Source organism: Notechis scutatus, chromosome 1, assembly GCF_049901735.1.
Source record: "Notechis scutatus isolate UNSWTSFEM ecotype Mainland chromosome 1, rNotScu1.2, whole genome shotgun sequence".
NCBI lineage: Eukaryota > Metazoa > Chordata > Lepidosauria > Squamata > Elapidae > Notechis > Notechis scutatus.
Genome location: NC_142009.1, coordinates 74,755,899 through 74,777,132, shown reverse-complemented (window position 1 = coordinate 74,777,132; position 21,234 = coordinate 74,755,899). Strand labels below are relative to the sequence as shown.

Here is a 21,234-nt window from a genome sequence, read left to right as displayed (position 1 = left end):
ATAGAATAAAACTTGACATAACTTAAAATTCAGTGGTTGATTTCTGTTGGCAATTTGCTATTTGAACATCCAAACAGTGGAGGTTTCTAGTTAAGTACGCACATTTGAGTTTCTAATTGCAACTGTGCATAGTGCCTGGAGGGATAACATAGTAGTGTGTTCATTGTTTGAGCTTTCCCCTTAGTGCCTCAGTAGGGCTACGCAAAGCTTAAAATTAACTTGGGAAAAAGGCTTTGGAATGTGCAAGATTACAAGTGCAGCATCTGTTTCTGAATGAGCCACTTCTGAAGCTTTCCTTGCAACCCTGGAAATAGAACAGTTTGTGGCAGGACGAAAGCACACGAACGCATGTATGTAGCAGTCAAGAATTCCTTGGTCCACCATGACTGACTGACGTGACTGATTTTCAGTTCAGAGAACCATATCTATGACTGCCTATTATTATTTTCTTTCTGTACCTCAGTGTTAAGTTTTCATAGTGTACATTATAAGTAATCAACCTAAATATTTAACATTAATCTAGAAACCAAGAAATCTAACTTTTTAAACAATCCAGATCTTTCACTTTCCGTTTTATTGTCACAACGAAAACCTCCTTTTAACTTGGATTAACAAACTGTCATAATCGTCATATGTCAAATCTGTAAGTATTTCGGGCTCCAATTCTGATTCTACCTCTCTCATTCCTCCCACTCCAATCTCGAAGTTTTTCTATTCACTGTGCTGTACACGCTTCATCCTAAGAAAAACTACGTTTCCCATAAGGTCTTGCTCGACTTTCCAGTCTTAAAGAAGCCCCCACAGCAAACCGGATATGCCTCACACATTAATGCCTGATTAGGGAAATGAATGATTTTCTCTGCCTGCCAAAATACTTCAGTATGGGCTGACAAGAAGCCTAGCTCCTTTTCTGCCTTGGCGGAGGGGAGGTGTTAATCCCAGCGGAGTTCCGATTTAACAAAATTAAAGGTTGCTATTCAGGGGTCGGATTAGACACCCCGAGAGCGATGGGAGGGCGGACGATTGAGGTCCTGAGAGGTGCGGAGACCGAATTGGAGCGAGGGAATTAAGCGCCGAGTCTCCGTTGAGCGCGCGACAGCCGTTGGGCGCGCGTGCCGGTTGCCGAGGTCGAGTCTGACAGACGCTCAGTTGCTGTCTCGGGATCAAAGCGCGGACAAGATGAGCAGCAAAGAAGGTGGCGGTGGGTCAGGGGGAGGCGAGAGCCCCTCGTCCGAGGAGCAAAATGCAAGGGGCGCGGGGAAGGCCAGTGGCTGCCTTTCCTCGCCTGCTGCCTTTCCCGGGCCCTTTATTTTTTTTAAACCTGGGTTCTTCCTTCCGTTGCTTCGTTTCAAATGCAGGCAGTCCCCGACTTACGGCCACAGTTTGAGCCCGACATATCTGTTGCTAAGTGGGACATTGGGTGAAGTGAGTTTTGCCTCATTTGACGACCTTTCCTGCCACCGTGGTTAAGTGAATCGCTGCGGTCGATAACTTAGTAACCTGGTTGTTAAGCGAACCGGGCTTCCCCCCTTTGACTTTGCAGGCCAGAACGTTGGGAAAGGTGACCTTGGAACACAGCAGCTGTCATTAAACATGAACCAGTTGCCAAGTGTCTGAATTTTGATCACAGGATCATGGGGAGGCTTCAAATGTCATAACTGCGAAAAACGGTCACAAGTCACTTTTTTTCAGTGCCACTGTAACTTTGAAGAGTCATTAAATGAACTGTTGTAAGTCGAGGACTACCTGTAATAGAATAACAGTTGGCAGGGAGGTCTTCTAGTCCAATTCCCATCTCAAGTAGGAGTCCCCATACCGTTCCGAACAAATGTCTGTCCAATATCTTCTTAAATATTAAAAAAAACCTCCAGTATTGGACCACCCATAATTTCTGGAGGCAAGTTGTTACACAGATCAATTGTTGTCAGTATCAGGAAGTTTCTCTTTAATTCTAGGTTGGATCTTTGATAACTTTCCAGCTGTTTCTTCTTGTCCTGCCCTCAGATACTTTGGAGAAGAGGTTGCCCCCCTCTTGTTTATGACAGCCCCTCCGATATTGGAAAACTGCTATCATGTCACCCCTAGCCCTTCTCTTTGTTAGTCTAGACATCCCCAGTTCCTGCAACCGTTCATCACACATTTTGGCCTCCAGACTCCTTATCATCTTCGTTCTTCTTCTCTGTACTCTTTCCAAAGTCTCAACATCTTTCCTCTGCTAACCAGAACTAGACACAATATTCCAAGTGTGGTCTTACAAGGTGGTATATAGTGATATTAACACTTCACATGATACTATTACTCTGTTGATGCAGCATAAGAGTACATTGACTTTTTTTTTTTGCCAGCTAAGTACAGTGGTGGCTCATATTTAAGTGATTGTCCACTAGGACTCCTAAATCCCTTTTGCAGTTACAGTTGAGCTAAGTACCACCTATTCCCGTGATGGTGAACCTATGGCACACGTGCCAGAAGCGGCACGCAGAGCCATCTCTGCCAGCACGCGAGCTGTCGCCCCAGCTCAGTTCCACTGCGCATGCATGCGCGCCTCCTGCCAGCCAACTGATTTTCGGGTATCTGCTGCATAAAGCGCGGGGGGGCAGGGCACATGTGCAGGGGGAGTGCGGGGGCAGGGGAGCATGCGTAGGGGCAGGGTTCACGCGGGGGTTCATGCATGCATTGCATTATGGGTGCGGGCATTCGTGCATGTGCACGCACTTACTTACAGCACATGATGACAGAAAGATTAGCCATCACTGACCTATTCTATACCTGTGCATTTGGTTTTTCTTGCTTCGGTGTAAAACCTCACTTTTCTTGCCATTGAATTACATTTTGTTGGATAGAGCCAAGTGTTCGAGTCTGTCTTTCTGAATCTTTTGAGTCTATCTTCTAAAGTGTTGGCTATTCTCCCTAGCTTGGTGTCGTCTGCAAATTTCATGAGTTCCCCTTCTATCCCCTCATCTAATTCATTCATGAAGACAATATAATAGTAGCAGTGTTACAATATCTAAGGGGTTGCCATAAAAGAAGGGAGAGGTCAACCTATTTTCCAAAGCACCTGAAGGCAGGACAAGAAGCAATGAGTGGAAACCACTCAAGGAGAGAACTGACGTAAAACTAAGGAAAATTTTCCTGATAGTTAGAATAATCAGTGCAACAACTTGCCTCCAGAAGTTGTGGTTGCTCCAACACAGGAAGTTTTTAAGAAGAGGTTGGACAACCATTTGTCTGAAATAGTAAAGGGTTCTGTTATGTTGAAGAGCACTGGGTCTAAGAAGAACCTTGGGATACCCCACCACATACTTTCCTCCATGTATATGTAGTTACATTATGGGCTACATGTTGAGTGCAGTTTGCCAGCCAGTTACAGATCCATCTGATGGTGATGCTGTCTATCCCACACTTCTTATTTTACCAAGAAGTAGGTTGTAGTCTATTTTGTCATATGCCTCTCTGGAGTCCAAGTGTATGATGTCCACAGCATTTTGCTGATCCACTAATTTAGCCACTATGTCAAAAACTCCAATAAGTTTTGTTTGGCACAATCTGTTTTTGGCAAACTCATGTTGGCTTCTAATAATAGATTTGCTTTCTTCTGGGTGTTTGCAAGTCTATTGTTTGATTACCTATCCTATATACTGGTATTCTGCCTTAGTTATGTGTCCCACTTTCCATTTTTTATACTTGCCCTTTTTATCTTTCAGTTTAACATTGCTGCATTTTCTTGCCTTCTGTAATCCTATTCTTGTTCTTCCTAATTTTTGTTTCTTGTATTTAATCCCCAGAATAGAGTCTAGGCATCAGTAACAAGGGAAAAAAACTTGTTGACCTTAAAATGAACACAACCAAATTTCCAAAGGTTGCTTTTTGGCAGGAAGCTCTTGTGCCTATAACAAGTATGATGAAACACATCATGTAATGGAAGAGGCAGAAACCCACCATCTGAAATATTCTGTTTATATGTTTGATCCAGGAGTTCACATGTCAGAGCATAGCATTGTTTTTGTTGCTTTTTATTTACACATAAAACATAGGGCAAGATTGGGCAATTTGTACTTTCCCAGAAAGCAGATTTTAACAATTCTGTTTTAATGGCCATTTCACATAGAACATGTAAAAGCACACATTGTCCATGAAAGTAGGAAAACAGTAAATGCAATTAATATTACATTACTTTTATGCTGGTTCAATCAATTGAATGTAATAAATTTAAAAACTGTTAGCTGACCTTTTGAAACAATCAAAATCAGCTGAGTCTATGTTCCCCCATTCTATTGAATGATAAATTATATATGTTATATATGAAATGCCATTGCCTTGTTTGACAGTTAGCTCTCATCTAAAAATACCATGAAGTTTCCATATCAGTAGACTAAATCCAGTATTCTGTAAAAAATGGTGAATGGAATTGTGGACAGTTTTCTAGTTTCCCAAATGCCCATGATATGGGCATTTCAGCTATGAAAAGTTGTGAACATTTTTTGAGAACTACATTATAATTTGATAATACTTTTTTCAATCTTACACAAACAGGTGGCTTCAGAAAAAGGAAACATGACAGTTTCCCACATGGTCATAGGAGGGAAGAGAAAGATAGCATCAATTTTTCTTCATCCATAATGACACCCTTCAAGAGTAAGTAATTTTAGAGACCTTAATTGTGGCTCATATACTTGTATGTGAAATGATCATATATGTGATACAATTCCTCTTAAGCTATGATAGAACCATTCTGCACATTTCTATAACAGAGTACTGTGATTTGCAGGCATGATTCCAGATGGTTTCTGAGAATTGATTGCTTCATATTGTAAATGATTACTTCCATAAAAATGGAGAATTGCACTACTTTTTTCTTTGATGTGTGAATTGGATATGATTCTTTAAAGGTTTAAGTCAGAATTTTTGCAGAATGAATGAAGTTTATTGACTAGCAAACTATTAACATTCTAAACAGTTAAGCTGTATTTAAACAAAGGTTAAACTCTATTTTAATAGCTTTATGAGTTTCTCAGAACACATGAAATCTGTTTTTGTACAGCTGTATATTTTGTAGAGTTTGCATGTTCATATCTGTATTTCTAATATTTATTGACATTCATTTTCAGTGTTTCAGCAGGAACTTGATACAAGACATGATAAATATGAAAGGCTTGTGAAACTTAGTCGTGACATAACTATTGAAAGTAAGAGGACCATATTCCTACTTCATAGAATTACCAGGCAAGTATCTATGTTTGTCTTTCACATTTCCTAATATATACCTTTTGCTTTGGTCAGATATGCAAAAGCAAAGGAATCCTGTAATAAGTAACATAAAACAAAGAGTTAGGAATGAAGGGAAGAAATGTTTCTATGGTTTTTTTGAATATATAAGAGGCCAACATATACTTTAAAGTTCTAGTGCTTATAATAGTGTTTGAAAAGGATGAATGTGATAACTTTTAAAGTAAAATACCAAAAGATCTGTATATAGCATGCATCATTGCTTCTTTGCTGATGTTTTAACAGCAGTCACTTTTTAATTTGATTGTATTCTGTAATCACAGTGCTTCCAATGTAGAAGAAATACTAACAGAATCTGAAGTCAAATTAGATCTTGTGAGACAGAAGATAAAACAAGTGGCACAAGAATTGATGGGAGAGGATATGCATCAGTACCATAGAGCTATTTCTCCAGGTATGTGTGAGAAATAAAAAAAGCAAACAAAACTTGCAAAAGAGATAATTCTGGATATTTTACCAGACTTGCTTTTGTTACATTGGACAGCATATTGACAATGCCTTTTGATTCTATCACCCAGGGATAATGTTGTTTTGATTCCATCAAGATATTTGCATATAGAAATTTATAACATTGATTTAGGGAGAGGCTTTGCATTGTACAGAAATCAGTTGCAATTGTTCTGGGCTAGCTAATTAATAGATTAAACCTTAATTTCTGTTATACCTATTTCTACTATAAGAATTCTACTATAAAATTCTACTTATTTTACTTTATATAATCAAAGATTAATCACCCCCCTCCCCCGAATATTTAATTATTTAAAAGATGTATTTGTCTGCCATCTTGTAAACCACAACTCTGGGCAACTCATAACAATAAAAACTACAACAGTAATAAAAAAAACCCAAAGATAATAAACCAGGCATCTGATCTACAATTTTTAGTCAAACAAACAATGAAATCCTTGGGCTCTATCTCAGTGCCTGTGGAGAAAACCAACCCTTTATGGTTTTTTGGAAGCTAAATATGTGGAAATCTGCTAGATCCCAGACAGGAAGAGGCAGCTATGGAAAAGGGATGTTTCCTGAGTCCCACCAGATTTAACAGATGGACCCTGGAGTGTCCCCACACTATCTAGCCTAATAGAGTGGACAAATGGAAACAGGGTCAGCCCATTGCACAAATAACCTGGCCTCTTGTTAAATAGTTTTAAAAGTAATAAGCAAGAACTTGCATTACACCTGAAAAGAAATCAGAAACCCAAAGCCACTCCATCTTGCTAGGCTTGAGTTGGGGCAGTTTCTCCTTATCCAGATTCTCACAGGACCTGCATCAACATTAAAATAATGCTACCTTGGGTAGAGAAAGGAAAATGGGTATCATCAGCATACTGTACCTCACCTAGCAGTTTTATATAGATGTTAAAAAGGAACACTGAGAGCCCTGAGGTACCCCGTATTGCAAGAACCTAGGGCTTGACTCTCCCCACCCCTAAACACTGACTGGAACAAAAGCCAAATAAATGAATTCTCCAATGTAAGGAATTTGGGATGCCTCAAGTGAGTGGGGAAGACCCTGGGAGTATTGGTGCAGGCTGCACATGAGTGCCTCTCTCTTAGGCTGAAAATCCTGAGAGTTTAATTCCTTGAATTCCTTGAATTTCAGCAGGGAGGATTTTCAGCTCCTGAGTGGGAAGCTTTCCAGGGAGCTGCTCCTCCAAGGCACCCTGAAATCCTTACCTGGGACTCTGTCCGCTTAATGATAGCCACTGGGAGTGCCAGGATTATGGTTGTTGAGCAAAGCAACGCTGGCATCATATGATATCTCATTTAATGACCACTTCATTGGATTCCGGTCCCAATTGTGATAGTTAAATGAGGACTATGTGCATAAAAAAAGAAATACATAGACATTAAGATGGTTCAACAATACTCACCTATTTAATGTTACAAATGGAAACAGCTTCTCACAAATAAAAGCCAGGCCCACAATCCAGTTTGGTACAGAATTACTAATGAAATAACAATATTTCAGTTTGCTTTATATGTTTAATTTTGTAAAAGACCTACAGTAGATTAGAAATGGGTTCAGCCAATTTCAAAAAAATCTGGTCAAATTTTATTGAAGTACCAGGATTGCAAATTTTATACTTAATGGAAAATGGTATGGTTAGATGTTGTCGATTTATAATTTCTCACATTATCTCTTACTAATTTAGTGATACTATTGAATGTTAGCCCTTTATAATGAAATTCTACAACATTCAATAAGCTCATCATCAGGAGAAGGGCACTTTTCCCAAATTAAACTCTGAATACTTCAGTGAGAAAGATTGCAATTATTTTAATTCTTAGAATTTTTACAAAATACTATTTCTTCAAATATTTTTGTAGGACTTGATGAATGGTTACTAATTTAGTAAGAGATAGTGTGAGAAGCTATATATTAAACTGAATAGATTCAGAAATATGGAAATAACACCTCTATATAATCTTAATAATTCCACACTGAGCAAGATAATAGCATTCCACATAAATTATTAGAAAAATAAATTTGGGAAAGCATACTAATTATCCAAACTACCAGAATTAAATGAGTGTGAAACTTACTTCCTTTGGTAAGCAGTAGAGTGCTTAAAACAAGGAGTTTAAAGGTCACATTCTTAGGTAGTTTTTCAGGCCATAAACCATCAGTAGAATCATAGAAACTGACAGTGATTCAAGAAATTTGGAAGAATTTACCGCTTGGTGTTTCATATATAGCTTGAGCTCTAACATAAGAGGTTTTATCTAAATTGTAATCACAACTACATCAAATAATTCAGTATTGATGAATAAACCTCCAGAAGTTTAGGGACAATAATTGATTTCTACTTTAAAGTTTGTAGGTAGAGTTCAGACTGCAGCCTTGCATAAGTCTCTGTGTGTACACTTATTACTGTGCATCTTACTGTGGATTTGAAGTCTAATACTGTAAAACAGGACTCATGAGAGAAAGGGTACCTGGAGAAAAGAGAAATAATATGCCAGATGTCAACTAGAAGTAGCCAAGGAAGACCATAAACAAAAAGGAATAAGTAGATCAATCTTTATGTCTTCATTTTTAAAAAAATAACCAGATCACTAGAATTTTATAGGCTAGTGAGGTATAAAAGTAAAAGCCACAAATAAAAAATATAGTAGGACTTGTAAGATGAAGCTTCAAAATATTTTAAGATGAAAGAGATAGCAAAGGAATATACAGACATTTAAAAAATAAAGTTTGTGCTTTTAACATCTAGAACCATGTAACTGCTGAAAGGAACTTGTTTTGCTACTAATAATAATTCAGCATGTGGTACCAGGTCCTAATTTAGTTTCTGGTTTTCTACCATAGCCCAATGAGCCCTTTATAGCTACTTCTTGATGAATAGCTTGCTTACTATCATATTTGGACATAAAACTATATATCAGTCCTCAACCTTTCATTAGAATTGCAACAAGTCATATAGCAGAAAGACAAGTTTGCAATAAGATTATCATCAAAGTTTTCCAACCATGAATCTATGTTTTGAGGCAGTCTTAAATACCAGTGTCTTTTGCAGGACTACCCATCTACTGTAAATGCAGCTGAAGCTAAGCAACTTTAATTTGCTAGGATCTGTCCTCTCAAAGTTTCAGCTGTTGTCAGGATCCTTTCCCTGTAAGTGGCTGTTGCTTTGGTAGCTGCTGGCTTTTTCCTTTCTTTCTGCATGTGTTTCTAATTTCAGGTCAGTGATCTGCATTGTGCTTGGGAATGGAAATGCCCACATTTGGTCTTTCTTTTTTTTTTTTAAATATAGTTTATTAATTTTTACAATTAAAACCAGTCACAATACATACACAAATAAGCAAAAGAAAGAAAGAAAAAGAAAGAAAGAAGAGAGAAGAGGAAGAGAGGGAAAGAATTTTGAGAAAAGAAAGAAAGAAAGAGGTTACAGGATAAAAAGTATTCTTATTTTAACAGTTTGCAAGATCTTCTTTTGTTTTCATCACCTTAACTTGTGTCATATAACCACACCTGTTTTTAACTTATATCGCTACCTCATTATTATGTATTGATACTTTTCTTTTATGCCTTATGATATATAATTTATCTTTGGTCAATCCAATTATACCAACAATTCCAGCTATCGTAATATAGTGAAGTGTCTTTGTTTTTTAGCGCCAAAGTCAATTTATCCATTTCTGCGCATTTTGAGATTTTTTCAATAATCATTTCTTCTGATGGAATTTGTTGTTTTTTCCAGTGTTGAGCGAAGGCTAATCTGGCCGCTGTTAAAATGTGTATTGTTATGTATTTGGTTTTTGGAAATTTGCTTATCAAAAATCCCTAGTAGGAAGGACTCTGGTTTGTATTCGATCTGCTCTTTGGTGATTTCTTCCAACCAAGTTTTGATTTTCTTCCAATACTTTTGGGTTTCTGCACAAGACCACCACATATGGAAAAAGGTTCCTTCTTTTTCCTACATTTCCAGCAATGCGGACTCATGTTGGGGTGCATCTTCGCTAACCTCGAAGGGGGAGATGCCATCTATAAAACATTTTATAAAGATTTTCCTTGTATGCTGCCGATTTGGTAATCTTATTGTTTCTGCCCCAAACTTTCTCTCATTCCACTAATGTGATGCTGCGCCCTACGTTCTTATTCCAAGCAATCATATTTCCTTTTACAATTTCTTCTTCTAGTTCTGTTTCTAATAAGTAGTTATAAAATTTTGTTATGTTTTTTTTATTTGATCCTAATAAAATTTTATCTAACTGTTGCAGTTTGTTATTAATTCCGAATTCTTTTTGTCTTGTTTATATCTGCTTTGAATCTGAAGGTAAACCCATTGATCAATTTTATGTCCTTGCTCCTGAAGATTCAGCCTCGGTTTCAAATTTCCTTGTGGGTCTAATAAGTCTTTGTATTTAATCATTTTGGTAAGCTCCAAATTGTTTGGGTGAATCATTGCCTCCATTGTTGAAATCCATACTGGTACTTTTGTATAATGTTTTTTCCTTATTTTCCTCCAAATTGTTAATAGTGCGTCTCTAATTAAATGTCTATGGAAATATTTTTGACTGGTTTTCCCTACGTCCCATAGAAAAGCGTGCCACCCCTTTGTAAATCATGGCCTTCTAGAAATAGTATTCTTTTATTGGTTAAATTCACCCAATCCTTCAACCAAACTAATGAGGTGGCCATATAGTATAACTCCCAGTTTGGAAATGCTAACCCTCCCCTGCTCTTCATATCCTGCATTGCTTTTACATTTATTCTGGGTTTTTCCCTTGCCAAATAAATTTCAGGGTTGTTCTATTGAGTTCTTCAAAAACTTTTATGTAATTTAATTGGGATCGTTTGGAATAGGTACAAGAATTTAGGGAGAATGTTCATTTTAATAGTAGCAATTCGGCCTAGTAGTGAAATTTGAAGTTTCCCCATGATTCTAAATCTTTCTTTACCTGGTGTATCAGTTTATCATAATTGTTTTCTTTAAGTGTCTTACAGTGTGGGTTAGCCAAATTCCTAAGTATTTCACTTTCTTTGTCACTTGTATATGCATTATTTCTTCTAGTTCTATTTTCTGTTTTTCTGTTAGGTTTTTGGTCATTAATTTGGTTTTTTTTTTTTTTATTTTAAGTCCCGCTACTGCTCCAAATTTCTCTAATTCACTCATCAATTTTGGTCCCGTCTTTTGGTTCTTCAAGGAAGAAAATCATGTCGTCCATAAACGCTTGCAATTTATATTCCTCTTTCTTAACTGTTAATCCCTTTATATCTGAATTCACCTAATTCATGTTAATAATGTCTCTAATGCTAATATGAAGAGCAGGGGAGAGAGTGGGCACCCTGTCGCACTCCTTTTTCTATCTTTATTGGGCGGGTGCATTCCCCATTCACTATTATATTAGCTTGTTGTGTATCATATATAGTTGTTATAATATTTTCAAATTTGGTACCCAGATTCAAATTATAAATTTTTTGAATTAACAATTGCCAATTCAAATTATCGAAAGCTTTTTCTGCATCTAGGAACATGAGTGCTACTTGTCTCTCTGGGTGGGCTTCATAAAATTCTAGTACGTCTAATACTATTCTTAGATTATTCTTTATTTGCCTAGTTGGAAGGAATCCGTTTTGATCTTCATGTATATACAAGTTTAGCAATCTTTTTAATCTGTTTGCTATAATAGAAGTGAATATTTTATAATCAGTATTTAGAAGTGAAATCGGCCTGTAATTGTTTATATATCTGGTCTTTCAATACTGGTATTGTGTTTAGTTCCTCAGGGTCTGAATCAGTGGTGGTATTCGACCGGTTCTGCCTGGTTCTGGAGAGCCGGTAGGAGCAATGAGCAGCAGAGACTGAACTGGTTCTCTCCGCTGCTCTGCTGGCTCTGCTGTTGGGCTCACCCGCCCGCCCGGGCTCCCCTACTCACCTTTATGCGCTGAATTTGAAGCGCAGCTGCTTTGTGTGGCACAGAATAGTGCCGCACGGCAGCTGCTGAAGCAACTGGGATTGTGCAGGCTTGCAGGAGGCGAGTTAAAACGCCTCTGCGCAAAGTGCGTGTTTGGCACGCGCGTGCACGCAAAGTGTGTGCACGCGTGCAAAGCGCGCCCACCAAGCCATGCCCGCCGAACCAGTGGCAACAATATTTGAATCCCACCACTGGTCTGAACTGTTAGGTTCATTACCTTGATCCTCTTTTGAGAAAGACCTTGTGTCGTGATGATGCTCTGGTTGCTTTCAGACACTTTAATTGCTTAGAAAAGACAAAGAGAATATGGAGAATATGACTAGACAAGGATAAAGATCTCATTGTGAACGGATAGTGACATCCAAAGTTTAGTCTTCCACAGTGTTTGAGTGGAGAGAAAAAGACATTAAATGAAAAGTATTAAAGAGATTCTTGATTTAAGCATTCATTTGTTTTAATGTTGCAATACGATTGTGTTTTAATACTTAGTTTCTGTGACTTGGGCTTGACTCCTGGTTCCTGTATGGATTGTTGTTCACTATTTTCTTATCTTTAGCCCGTATTTTTAAGTACTTGATTTTATTTCTTCCATCTCCAATAGATCATTTGCAAAAATCTTTTAGTGCAAATGATCACTAGAATAACAATTTTTGTATGCTGTCTAATGGTTGTGTAGATGTATATAGCATATGTATGGCAGCCCAGTCAACACATAGAAGTGCCTGTGCATGCTTACAGAGTGGTATCCTTAAACAGGCATAAATACAATATTTTATAAAGTTCAAGATATTTCAAAATCATTTTATTCTGTTGCTTTTACATTTCCTGGAATGTTTTTTGCTGGAAGCAGCAATGTAATATTTCAAATAGGTTTTTGAAATCATTCTTTCAAATTGTTCAAGGAGCAGAATATGCATGTTGGTGCTAAAATTGTTTTGAAGGCCATCTGAAGCATTAACAGCTTCTATTTTGTACTGTTTGCAAGCAAAAGTTGTTGGTCTTTTTTTTTTAAATAAGCATTTAAAAGTTTTGACTTCAGCGGTTTTGGCATTAACTTTTAATGAATAGCATTTGAACTTTGAATGGTCAGCAATCACAGCAAGATGATATTGTATTTCAGAAATTTTGTACAGTATGGCCCCCCCCCCCCCCCCCCCCTGTTCCCGCCCCCGGGGGGGGGGCCCGCTCTTTGCGGTCCGCCCGCCCCCGCCCGCCCCCTTCCCCTCTCCCCTCGCTCGCCCGGGGGGCTTTTCTGGGCCCCCCCCTCCCCCCGCCCGGGGGGCGCCGGCTGGTTGTTCTCTTGGTGGTGGGGTTTTGGTGGGCCCCCCTCCCTGCCCCCTTTTCTTTTCTCCCGGGGGGCCCCCCCCCCCGGGGGCGGGGGTGGTTTTTTTCCCGGTCGGTCCCCCCTCGGGGGGCCTGGTTGGGCCTTGTTGTACCCATTTTATGGTATACCACCCAAACCTTACATAATAAGAACAATTGTAGGATTTTAGTGACATGCTGAGAAAAAGTAACTGAAGATGTTTCTTTGTATATCCTAACTATTTGTAGTTGTATTGCTTTATTTTATTTAGATTTTATAAAAAATGGTATAACAATAAAAGTTAAAGAATTGAATAATCTGTTTAATTTTTTTAATGTAGTTACAGTAGTGACTGTAACAAAAAAATCTAATAAGAATATACAAAGGTTGAGTGTAATAATCATATATCTATAAATAGAAGTGCCATAAATATGATTCCTGGGAATATTGTTTGGCGTTGGTTGTTACTAGATGCTTTTTTTGGGGTTACTCCAAGCCACTGTTCTTTGGCTTAAAGATAAAATAATTCTGGCAAAGGACTAAAGAAGTTCTACTTTTTCCCTCATTAAGACTAGTGCTAATGGCATGCAGAACATTTCCCCTAAGGATACTCATATGAGCTCAAATGCTGAGTATAGTACTAATAATTGAACAATAACAAAAATGATGACTGTTTTCTTCACATTTCTTAAAGTACAGATTGTCCCAAGGGATAATTAAACAAGCAAACAAAGATACACTGAAATAACTAGTTAAAAAACAAAGGCAGACCAACTTTTGCACATTGTTATTGTTATCTTTTTGTGGTTACTTTTGAAGTATGTTTGCAATAAAAAAATATCTCTTTCCTCCTATGTAAAGGATACATATCCTTTGGAATATGTGAACAATTTGGCTTGAGAACTGAAATAGTGGTAGGCAAATGCAAGATTTATTTTGCAAGTAGTGGCTTTCGTTATTCTAATAATGTTACACCGCTTGAAAAGTTAATTTTATTTAATAAGGGGAATTCCCATATACTTCAATGTAGTGTCTTACATTAAAATAAGACTCTTCCTTAATATAAATATCCTCTATCATGAAACGTGTGAATAAAATATGAACATTACTACTTAAAGTTGAATTTTGTTTTTGAATATTCTATGCTTGTTTAGTTGGCAGTAAATCCTACCAAGTTCAATAGAAACTGTTTTGTAGTAAGTATGCATATGATTTTACCTCTATAGCCTTATATACATCTTCCATAATCCATAAAGCACTATTATGTATCACAGAGTATAAGAAGAACATACTCTAAAGATACAAGAACAGCAGAGGGAAATTGCCAATATAATTGAGCAGGAAATTGCCTTGTGTGTTTGAATTATAAGAACATAAATATGGGATTTTATTAAGGTTTCATGAAAAGATGTCACACAGGTGCTTTAGTAAGCAACTCACGATCAGAAAAGGAGAAAGACCAGAAGACCTTTGAAAAGTGTTGTGGAGCTGAAGAAAGAGATTTAGGCAAGGATATATTATGATAGAAGACAAAAACATGAGTGACTTCTGAAAGTAAGCATTGTTATATCATGAAGTAGTTTATGGAAGGGTATACTATTTGTAAGGGAGAATGATAAATAGCCCTGGATTAAGATTAGAGATTAGAGAATAAATTATAGAAATAGAAAAGAAATTACAATCTTTTAAAGATTTTGTGGTGGCAATGACAATGACAATGAATCTGGGTCTTTTTAACAAAACAAAACAATTCAAGATACAAGTTGCTTACATTAAGAAATATTCTTCTGGTCACGTGACCCAGAGCAGAGCCTCTAAAAAAGGGCTGGGGGGAAAAATCCAGAAGTCTGCTTTCCTGCCCTGTTCTTTTTCAATTCAGCATAATATTGGAAATGGTGTAATCTGGATCAAGGCTGCCTCTGATTCCATCCTTAGGAGAACTCCCTGAAAATAGAATCAATAGAATAGAATCAAACCTTTTTTTTGTGGGGGTGGGGAAGCTGGCAAAAGAAAGATTGAGTATAAAAAGAACCTGAATCTGGGCAGAGTTTACAGAGCAAAACATTCCAGAAAATAATGGTGGAGCCCTACAAGAGACACAGTTGGGCAGCAGATTGGATTATTGCCAGCTGCTCCATTCTAAAATCTCCTTCCTTTAGTCATGTGACCAGAAGACCCTGCTCTGTTTTCCAGTACACACATACCAAACACAAAGATGTAAGCAGAACAAAATATAAATGCTTCCTACCATGACTTCTCTAGCGGCATTGGAAAGAATTCTAGAATCATACTCTGCATGCTTTCCCTATTTGTTTATATGTTAATCTAATATTTTAAAGGGGCAGGGGGAGTTGGATAGTATAAAATGAACACCTATTGATTCAGTGTATCTTAAAGGTATCTCCATTCTAAATCCTCATTGCTAAGGAACTGTACAAAAGCTGCCTTATAAACGACTCACTTCCCAGCAGTGAGATTCCTAAGTAATTTTTTTTTCTTGGAAACAACCCAAAACTAAAAGCAGGAAGATGATGTTGGATGAAATAATAATGTGGGATAGGATTTCCCCCCCCACCTTGGGGATTATTTGTGAAAGTAACGGATGTCCTTCCATTAAAACTACAATGTACTTAAAACATCCTTTTACCTGCTTAGCAAAACCACCTTTTCTCAAGGTCTTGGGTCATTTTAAATGTTATTCCAAGCTGCTTTTTGTGGAGAACTTCTGAAAGGCACATATTTAATGTCAAACATTTATTGTAAGAAAAAAGATGCTGTTAAAATCTCAATGTAATCTAGGGACTAATGTGCATAGAATGTGGACCATTATTTTTCTTTTAATTATGGGAGCAACTTGTAATGTTCATGCAACATCACTATCCACGAGGTGCATTGGTTTCCAATAAGTGTACGTAATGCAAGGCGCTGATTTGCTCTCAAAATATTGGCTTTCCACAGAAGGTATGGGGTGTCATTTAAACACTGCTGTCTTATGGGACCTAGGAAGCACGCCTTTTCAGTGGCTGCTCTTGTTCTCTGAAACAATCCCCCTCCTCCCACATGATATATAACTGGCCCCAACCTTCTGGCCCTTAAAAAGTGTTTCCCTCAAGAATTGGGGTCCAATTGAATAGAGCCCCATGTCCTTCTATTTATTTTTATTGTATACTGACAGAGTCACATTGTTTGATTTTGGTGGATACATAAATGTTTGAAACAAACACATCCTGTTTTTCTATTTTTAATTCAATGTAGTCATGACATATAGCATTACTTATTATCCAATCAATCTCTCACATTTTAAATTGTGTTTTATGTATGGATTATATCTTTAGAAAAATGTAAGGGCAACTATGAGTGAGCATCTTATCTATAGAATATAAAGATTCAGATAATTAAATGTGTATTTATAAAACCAAACTGAATAAGCTGAATTTTGTTATATTGTTTTTTAAGTTACTAAGCTAAGAATTGAAGACCAGCATTTTTTTCCAAGAACTGAAAATACATGCAGTGATTACATGCAGTGATTAAAAGCTGACATCCCTAAAATATCACTTAAACTCTTTTATCGTGAATCCCTACAGGATAATATATATATTATATATAATATTATAATATATTTTACATATTTCCATGTCAACCAGGTCTTCAAGAGTATGTGGAAGCTGTTTCATTTCAGTATTTTATCAAAACCCGGTCATTAATTAGCTTAGAGGTCATCAATAAACAACTGATATTTACAGAAGATAATAAAGAAGAAGAAAAGAAGGTACTATAAATAATCTTGTCTATACAATTAATCATTTCTAAATGGATATTATAAAGAATTGATATAGAAGGTGGGCAATACGCCAATGATGTGATCATGAAAAGTCTCCTTGGGTTCCCACTTCCTGCAAGTCGTCTTTTCTTCTTTTGTCTCCCCTTTTCAGAGGGGGTTTGAAAATCCTCACTTTTTTCTTTTGGGGTCAGGGAAAAATGGAAGTTCGTATTTCTGTTATCTTTTTATTTTGTCACTTACTCCTAGCACAGCCTTGGGCTGTTTTCCTTGAAAATACAACTGAGACATAAAAAAAAAAATAGCAAAATTGGGAATATATTAGGAGTATGCAGCTGATATTGTGGTCCCGTGACATAATGAAGAAAAGGTTTCTTTAGGGTAATGTCTGTAGTATTGGAAGCCTGACCTGCAAGAATTTCTTTTTCCAAATTTAATTCTTTTTTTTTTTTTTCATTTTGAAAGTTGGAATTATTTTTCCATTTACAAAATATATATGGATACTATATCTGGACTCTAAAATTACAGGAAGCTCTAATTCTTGTCTGCCATCCCATTGTACTCTGGCTTCCCTCATCAGCCTTTATATGGACTCTCTAGCTTCCCGTAGCTCCAGGCATTCCACTATGCAGCAGCCATGGAGTGTTAGGCTAGCCAACAGCTGCTTGCCCTTTGAGTACCATCCTTCCATTAGTTGTAGAGCTTGGCAGAAGGATTCTTAGCTTCTCATCTCTGTTCTAAAGGATTTTTTGCCTTTCAAATCTGGAATTTCTAGTCAATCAGATCTTGCTGCTTAAAAACTGCATATATCTATTCCAGTGTTTCCCAACCTTGGCCTTTAAGCCGTGTGGACTTTCCAGAATTTCCAGAATTTCCTAGCCAGCCAGCAAATTTCCACTCTTCTTTAGCCTCTTCCTCTATTGGCTCATGTAAACTCCTCCCTGAAATTGACAAATTGTTGAACTTTCATGTACCTAAGTGTCTGCCAAAGTGATCTGTTTCTTGAGATATGGCAATCTCTCCTTCAGTTGATCCTTGGATAAAGAATGCATCTTGAGGATCTTGATAAATTTTATGGGTCTTTGTTGACTATGGAATTATTTTCTTAGTTCAGTTCATTAAACTGTGAAAGCAAACAGCAATATATATTAATTTATTACATAGTGATTATGATAAATATATAGTAGTGGCAAAATAATTGTTTTCAAAATAGAAATAGTGCAAAAGTAGAAATAGAAGGTACACAAACACAGACACACATAATCATGTGCAGCTTCTCTTTGATTTAGAGACTGGCATTTTGCCAGCTGAAGAGTTGATGAATATGAAGTTTCCATAAAATTATTGCAATCATTCTTTCCTAGCTGAACTCCTATTTCTTACTGTTTGGCTAGCCATAATTTAAGACTTACCTGGTGTGGAGATGATTTTTCACACCATGTAATTGTTGATGGCCCAGGAAATTTACTATGTAAAAAAAAAGCCTTGCCACCCAAAATAGAGTTCACTTGGGACCAATGTATGCAATGTATGCAAGAAGGAAAGCCATCCATGAAAAAGTTCCAAAGCAAGGCCACTTCTTTTTAATATTGTTTTTGTTAATTTCCTGAATTATGTTTTGCAAATTGAACTTTCTCTCTGTAATAAGTTGTTTTGTATTCTGTTGTATTACTAGCCATCTTTGGATTCTCCTAATAAGGAAAACAACACCTGGAACATAAAAGTGACACCTGTGGATTATCTTCTGGGAGTGGCTGATCTAACTGGAGAATTGATGCGGATGTGTATTAATAGTGTTGGCAATGGTGATATAGATACTCCATTTGAGCTGAGTCAGTTCCTGTGTCAGATTTATGATGGCTTTTCTTACATTGGTAACACTGGACCGTATGAAGTTTCTAAAAAGCTCTATACTTTGAAACAGAGCTTAGCTAAAGTGGAGAATGCCTGTTATACACTGAAAGTCAGGGGTTCTGAGATACCAAAGCATATGCTAGCTGATGTATTCTCCAGTAAAACAGAAATAATTGACCAAGAGGATGGGCTTTCTTAAGCATACTGGGAACCTCACAACACACAAGATCAAGAACTACAGGATCAGAGCAAAGCTAAGTCCTGGATTTGCTTATCAGAAATCTTAGCCATAATTCATGGTTTATGAATAGCTGAAGTAGAATATGTTGTATTCTAAAACTGTTATTGTATAATGATTTAACATGTCCCCCCCAGCTTATTGCCCAGTGAAAATGTTGATTTTATACAGGGACCACTTCTTATATTCTCTACTTCAGTATTGTGGGCATACTGCAGGTTACTTTAAACCAGGTGCCAGTGAAGGACCATTATCCATAATATACATGTAATATGATAACAATTTGGTTCATTGTTGCTCTTATTTAAGTTGTTAAAATCTTTGACGGTTCAGAATGTTCTGGTGTTAAAATTTACATGTTGGTTTTTAAACAACTGAAGAGAAATAATTGAATAGGAAAGAACCTAGAAAAAGCTAACAGGTTTAGCTTAGATTATTCTTTGGATACTTTCATAATCTATCTTTTTATGTATATTCGTGTTGACTTTTTATAGGTAAGTTAATACTAATATCTTGCAAATTAAGCCAAGCAAAAGCAGATAACTTGTAAATTTTTTAGCATAAATAGAATCAGTGGGTATACCCAGTTAAAGTATACTCAGTGGAAGAATTTGGAAGATAATGCTCGAGAAAACGAACAAGAAAAATACTTGAAATATGGTTTAAAACTGAAGTTGACAGAATTTGTAAATTATGTATCTGTCCTATGTATGTTCTTTAAAGGATTATGATATTGTTTTGTGTATTTAGTTAATCTCTTGCTTCAGATTCTTGATTAGTGACTCCAGCTTAGACTTTAACTTCCTTTCTGTGAACAGAATAGAATTAAATTTATAGAACAGGCTTTCCTGCTTCCCTTTTCTCTGTGTAGCCCTGTATCTCTTGTAAATCTGTTCCTGAGAACAGGGAACTCTTGAGCATGGTGTGGAATAAATTATAAAGGACCTGGTTGGTAGAAATTCCTTGTACGAATGTAAGAATTCAGGATCCAAGTCATTGTGTTCTGGGGGAAATGTAAACAAAAGTAGGTGAGGATCCAGGCTCTCCACTATACACAAACACATTAAATTTCCTACCACAGTTCTTCCATGTTTTTATATTGCCGATATTTAGCATGGCCTATTTTCAGATACATGATATAGTACAGCAGTATTTTGTCACCTTTTTAAGAATCACCAGATTTCTCATGTGTTAAAATTTAGAAAGCAGTCTTTTCTTCCCATTGTAAGGCTTAATGATGTTTCTACATTTTTATACAATAAACAAAGGCATCTTGTAAAAGTATTACTTGTTTGGCATTTGTTTTTTCTGACATTTTTTTTCTTATCATGCTTTAATGAAAGGAAACCATTTCTTCCCTGACACTTTTCAGTTTGCCACATAGTAAATGTGTATGTAAAGTATTATTTTTTGCACAAGAATTAAAATTTCTAATTGTAATATTGCTCTAAATGTTCATAATTTTGGGTCAGCTTGCATTCGAGATAAAAGAGGTATTTGAAGTTCATTGCTTGTTGAGTTTGCAATACATTATTTGGAGAGATCAAAAGAAAAACTTTTGTTTGATCTTTAATGGGTCAGAGGCATCCATGGATCCTCCTTTAGCACTTACAAGGTTGCCTGATGAAGTTTTACCCCATCCCCACAGGGATGGTGGCAGTGGCCCATTGCAAACAAAATGTCAAAACTTAGCATCTTTACAGAAATGCCTCTGTATGGCCTCTCATAGATCCCATAAGCAATATTAGATATGAAAGTGATGGGCAGCTGCAATCGGGTGCTTTGTTTTGAAATCTGTCTTTTATCAGAAAAAAAACCAATAGTGTGCTGTGGAGAAAAATGCTGTTTTGGGATCTAAAGGGTGTAATGATCAATCGCTTTGTTAATTTGTTTTCTGGAAAATGTGTTTTGTATCTTGATACATCTACCGTACTCAAACATCCAAATTGCTTGCTGACTCAAAAAGTTGTTCTCAACTATTAGGTTATCTGAAATACATTTATTTAGGCAGTAGTTAGTTGTCTAGGCATAATTAACCATTGCTTTTCTGAATATGATGTTCTCTAGATGTGTTGCATTAAAAACTGATCAGTCACAGCTAACATGGCTAAAACATGCTGGACAGGTACTGCAATCTACTGCGTAGGAGCCACCAGATTGAGATTGGTAATCTAAAACCTATGTAGAAATTGGGAAATTCAAATTGTTCTCTGAAGTGATGAGCAAACATTCTTTATGGAACGATGTGGTCTTTGGAAAAAGAAAGATAATATATAGAATTACCTGTCTATGGAGATTCTCAGTCATCCAGGTCATGGTTGACCCTTTTGCCAAAACTGGATCTTG

The 21,234-nt window shown here is 36.8% G+C and overlaps 1 protein-coding gene and 1 long non-coding RNA gene across 3 annotated transcripts in view; one reads left to right on the top strand and one right to left on the bottom strand.

Moving 5' to 3' along the window:
• The first annotated feature begins 814 nt into the window (after positions 1-814).
• TSNAX (translin associated factor X) lies at positions 815-20,172 on the top strand. 2 transcript variants are annotated; one of them, XM_026669448.2, is made up of 6 exons: positions 815-1,201; positions 4,534-4,635; positions 5,109-5,223; positions 5,550-5,680; positions 16,663-16,787; positions 18,472-20,172. In XM_026669448.2, exons 1-6 carry the CDS (start codon positions 1,180-1,182, stop codon positions 18,847-18,849), a joined length of 873 nt encoding a protein of 290 aa, XP_026525233.1. In that variant the 5' UTR covers positions 815-1,179; the 3' UTR covers positions 18,850-20,172. The 2 variants fall into 2 exon arrangements, with proteins under 2 accessions (XP_026525233.1, XP_026525234.1); XM_026669449.2 differs by having other exon boundaries at positions 822-1,195.
• The window catches only part of LOC148132861 (uncharacterized), a 28,589-nt gene continuing 25,207 nt past the window's right edge, over positions 17,853-21,234 (bottom strand). The window contains exon 3 of the long non-coding RNA XR_015750051.1: positions 17,853-17,919. This is a non-coding gene — a long non-coding RNA (uncharacterized LOC148132861). The remainder of the gene's footprint in view (positions 17,920-21,234) is intronic.

Bases quoted from the DNA above. Each gene is read 5' to 3' on its own strand.
- TSNAX (XM_026669448.2), top strand. From the start codon at position 1,180: ATGAGCAGCAAAGAAGGTGGCG. The intron at 4,636-5,108 runs GTAAGTAATTTT...ATTCATTTTCAG, and splicing joins CATAATGACACCCTTCAAGA to TGTTTCAGCAGGAACTTGAT. The intron at 5,224-5,549 runs GCAAGTATCTAT...CTGTAATCACAG, and splicing joins CTACTTCATAGAATTACCAG to TGCTTCCAATGTAGAAGAAA.